Here is a 3,875-nt window from a genome sequence, read left to right as displayed (position 1 = left end):
ATCTTACTCATCTGATACTATTGCTAAATGACATGGATCTCACACCAATTAAACCATTAGTATTAAAAATGTAGTTGATATTCAAGTAAGAGAAATTGACTACTGCTGTCTGTTTCTATGACTGAGCTTTCCGACAGGGGGGGGGGGGGGCAGGACCTTTATAGAAAATGTATAAAATGGATCCAAACAAGTTTTTGTAAAGCTAGCAAGAATCTGAAAAGGCAATATATCCCCAGGGATTCTTAAGGCAAAAACATGTTTAATCTGAGTTAGGTAATGTACTACAAAATACAGAATATTGATTTAAGAAATAGTTAACCAGTTTCAGAACGGACATTCCTACTACCAAAGTCAGATCCATATTTATTGTTCAAAGGGATTCTCGTTAAAACAAATACATGACACACACTTAAAATAAAAAAAGCGCTTTATTTCATAGAAATTAACATTAAGAAAAGACAAACAAGACAGGCACACACACCGTTGTAATACGACAAACTGCATGCAAGCAAAACAAATCCTTCCGATTCAGAAGTTAAGAAATCCTTCTTGCAGAGTTAAGACTTGGACTGCAGCGTCTCTGTCTGCTTCAGAGGATGACCGTCAGGTAATCGCAAGCCTACAAGTGACACGGACAAAGAGCACGTTTAATTGCAAAGCTCCAGCACCAATAAGTAAATGCACCGTTATGTCACATTGATGGTGTACACTTGCCCTATGCACGCTACCTATTAATGCACGGCCATTTGAAAAGCGTGATTCTGTAGAACGTGTTGATCGTCCATTTAGATACTGTAATGCACAATAGGTATTGTATAGTAAAATCAGGAATGGCTTACTGATAAGGCTATGGGAGTCTTCCAGTATTTCTTTTTTTGCAGTAACTGAGAAACATTAAATTTAGTTTAATGTTCAAAAATCTTGATCATGTTATGCAGCCAAGACAATCTTGTCACAAGCTAGGTTTATATTAAAATAATTCATTATAAAAGAGGAGTATAAACACGATTAAAAAGATCAGAGTCTTACCATACAGCTCATGAGTAGATTAGCACACCTTTCAATGCCATTGGCAACTGAGAAGACAGGGTTTTGGCAACACTGGTAATTATGATCAGTCACTCGGCTCTCCAGAAGGGATCGGAGGTATTCGACAGTGATATTTTTGTTCTGGAAAGACATCAGAAAGCTAGTCATATCATTACCAACCTTTATCCAAGCAGTTTGTTCTCCAAGTAGAACACCTTGGGCTACCTATTGTTACCAGTTGGTCCAAGATTTGTGCTCGTGGGGCTGGCACTAGCCATTAAGATTTTAAATGGCGAGGAATTGCAGAAGGTAAACTTCAGAAAAACACTGCCCAATACTGTTTGATCATAATTGTTTAATAATTAAAAAAAAAAAAAAAAAAAAAAAAAAGGGGAGGTCAGGGTTTATTTCACAAGGGCAGAACACAATGTTGCACTAACCAGCGTATTAATGTACATCCCACACGGGCATGAGACAAAGTGACTGTTAACCGTCAGGTTATTCCTGGGAAGAGAAAACAGCACGTCAGTATGTTCTAGCACACATTATAAAATCACTTATCTGGAATCAACCAAACAGTGAAGTAATTGCCAATTTCCAGTACATCTTGTCCTGTGTACAGATGTCATCCCTTGTATAGATCACCACACCTAATTCCAGTGTTAAATAAACATTTATAACCATTACGGGTGTACATAGCTCTCTAGTTATATGGCACACCGGCCTCCAAAATATGGTTTCTAATTTAGAGGTTGAAGTGTCTCAATTTAAAGCCAATAATGTGTTAAATGTATAAAATGCAAAAAATTTTTACTGTAGCAATTTAATTTGGAAAAGTCTTATTTTAGGTCAGATTCAGTTAAATTGTCCCAATAAAGTCTACAGTCAGAAATTCTGTTACACAGCTTATATATGGGATTCCATCTACACTATTTACCTGTGACAGAGTGGACAGATAACGTGGCTATCTGCATCCAGGCCTTCAGCCATTGCAATCACACACTGCTCCTCATACTGCATGCTTTTGTCGTATTCTTCAAGGATGGCTTGTTCTAGAGGAGAACACAATATCAATTACAACAGAGCGATATCACAAGGACATCCCAATGAACAACAAGCTGTCCATTCACCACCAGGCTTGGGTGTAAGACAGTTCAGAAATCAGTGTTGGAACATGATGGGAGTCGGACAGTCCTATCCCCAGGGCCTTGGTTTACAGACTGGCTCTGGATTCTGGAAGCCGACCTCTGTTCAAGTTCCCTGGATGATGCATATAAGACTCAAACAAACCCCACAAACCTGTCAAACACCGTAAAGAAGCACACAAGCCTCACCCTGCGCAATGAGTTCCTGTTGAATCTCCTCGAGCACTGCCAATTCCCCGTCGTTCTTGAGGCTGAAAATCTACAAAACCCAAAGACACTGGAGTGAGTTACCCAAACCATGAAACCCCCAGCCTTGATTATCAGTCCATAACTCATGTATAAAAAGATGAGAGAAACTGCACAAGCTGTAGTCACATCTGGAAGCACGTGCAGTACAAAGGCGGACTCACATCTCCAAAGCCCCCTTTGCTCCACATGGAGGGCAGCCCCCGGTCTGCTGTCTGCAGTGCGTTCCACTCCTCTTCCATCACCTCCTGTACCATGAAGGAGCCCTGGGCCCCGCAGTGCAGGCTCCCCCCAACCTGTCGATACCTCTGCAGCAGCCTGGAGCGGCTGTTCCTCAGGCGCTCCACACATCGCTGACAGGGGAGGAGGGCAGAGGGACTGGATTTGAGTTACACAGCAAGAGACTTGGATCAAAACACTGGTTAAGGACACGTGGACTGTCAATTTTTAAATGGCAGAATTCCAGCAACACTATGGTGCAGACTTCTTAATGTAATATTGCAAAACCTGGTAACTCTGCGCATTTATCAAGAAAGCTCAACCAAAGCATGTACCACTTTTCTTTTGCAAGTCATTTTTCACCCAGTTGCTAAGAGTTCAATTATATTTGCTGCTGGTCTGAAAATGCTCCACACACTCATTTTAAGACACAGTCCTCATGCATATTAATAGCGTGTTACAGGTCCGTGTCTGGATAGACTAGATGTATTTAAATAAAAACTTACTTTGTGGATTGAAATAACCAGGTACGGAGAATTTGAACAGCCAAGTCCCTCCTAAATCAGATGTGAAATCATAACACCCGCTTTACAGATGGGACTCACCCGAGTGTGGAAGGTTACTTAGGAGTTCGCTTCCATGTACAGCAAAGGAACAATTTAACATGGACTTGGATTTTCCTGATCATTTAAATACACTACATTGCATTTACACAAAGGATTTAGTGGCATTCATTATGAAATTGCACAACACAAAAAATGGCATCGCAAGGTCTTTGGTGTTTTTTTTATTAGCTTTACTGAAGCTGCAAAATAAAACAAGCGTATAAGGTTAGAGGTGGCATAGCAACATATATATGTGTAAACATCTGAATTTTCCAACCTGTACTGTTATGATTCCATAGAACGCTCAAATGTATTTAAAGAACGCTCTCCTATACCTTTCGAATAATGACAAAAAACAAAAGGAAACTACCTTCCTGTAAGTCTCTTTCCATGGAGGTGTGGTTCCTTTATACATAGCACGGTGTCTGTTCATGGCGTCCATTTTCTGTTACTAAAGAAAAATACACTTCACAAAAATAAAGTCGCGCCACTCTTCCCAAAGCACAACAACACTACTTTCTTTCCTCCGCGTCGGTGCGTACGACCTTTTAACCTACCAGGCGCTACGTAACAACCGGGAAGGTAATGACGTAGCCATAGCAGCATGGGACTTGTGTTTGTCTCTCACAAC

At 40.6% G+C, this 3,875-nt stretch overlaps 1 protein-coding gene across 1 annotated transcript; it reads right to left on the bottom strand.

Moving 5' to 3' along the window:
* Positions 1-409: 409 nt before the first annotated feature.
* Positions 410-3,806, bottom strand: LOC117962897 (RPA-interacting protein A-like). Its single transcript, XM_034903009.2, has 7 exons — positions 3,615-3,806; positions 2,585-2,773; positions 2,364-2,433; positions 1,967-2,081; positions 1,470-1,533; positions 1,030-1,170; positions 410-619 (listed from the first exon to the last, which is right to left on the bottom strand). The coding sequence occupies exons 1-7, from the start codon at positions 3,684-3,686 to the stop codon at positions 590-592; spliced, it is 681 nt and encodes a 226-aa protein (XP_034758900.1). The 5' UTR covers positions 3,687-3,806; the 3' UTR covers positions 410-589.
* Between the last annotated feature and the right edge of the window lie 69 nt (positions 3,807-3,875).

Source organism: Acipenser ruthenus, chromosome 26 (genome assembly GCF_902713425.1).
Source record: "Acipenser ruthenus chromosome 26, fAciRut3.2 maternal haplotype, whole genome shotgun sequence".
NCBI classification, from domain to species: domain Eukaryota; kingdom Metazoa; phylum Chordata; class Actinopteri; order Acipenseriformes; family Acipenseridae; genus Acipenser; species Acipenser ruthenus.
This window is presented reverse-complemented; position numbering and strand designations above follow the sequence as displayed.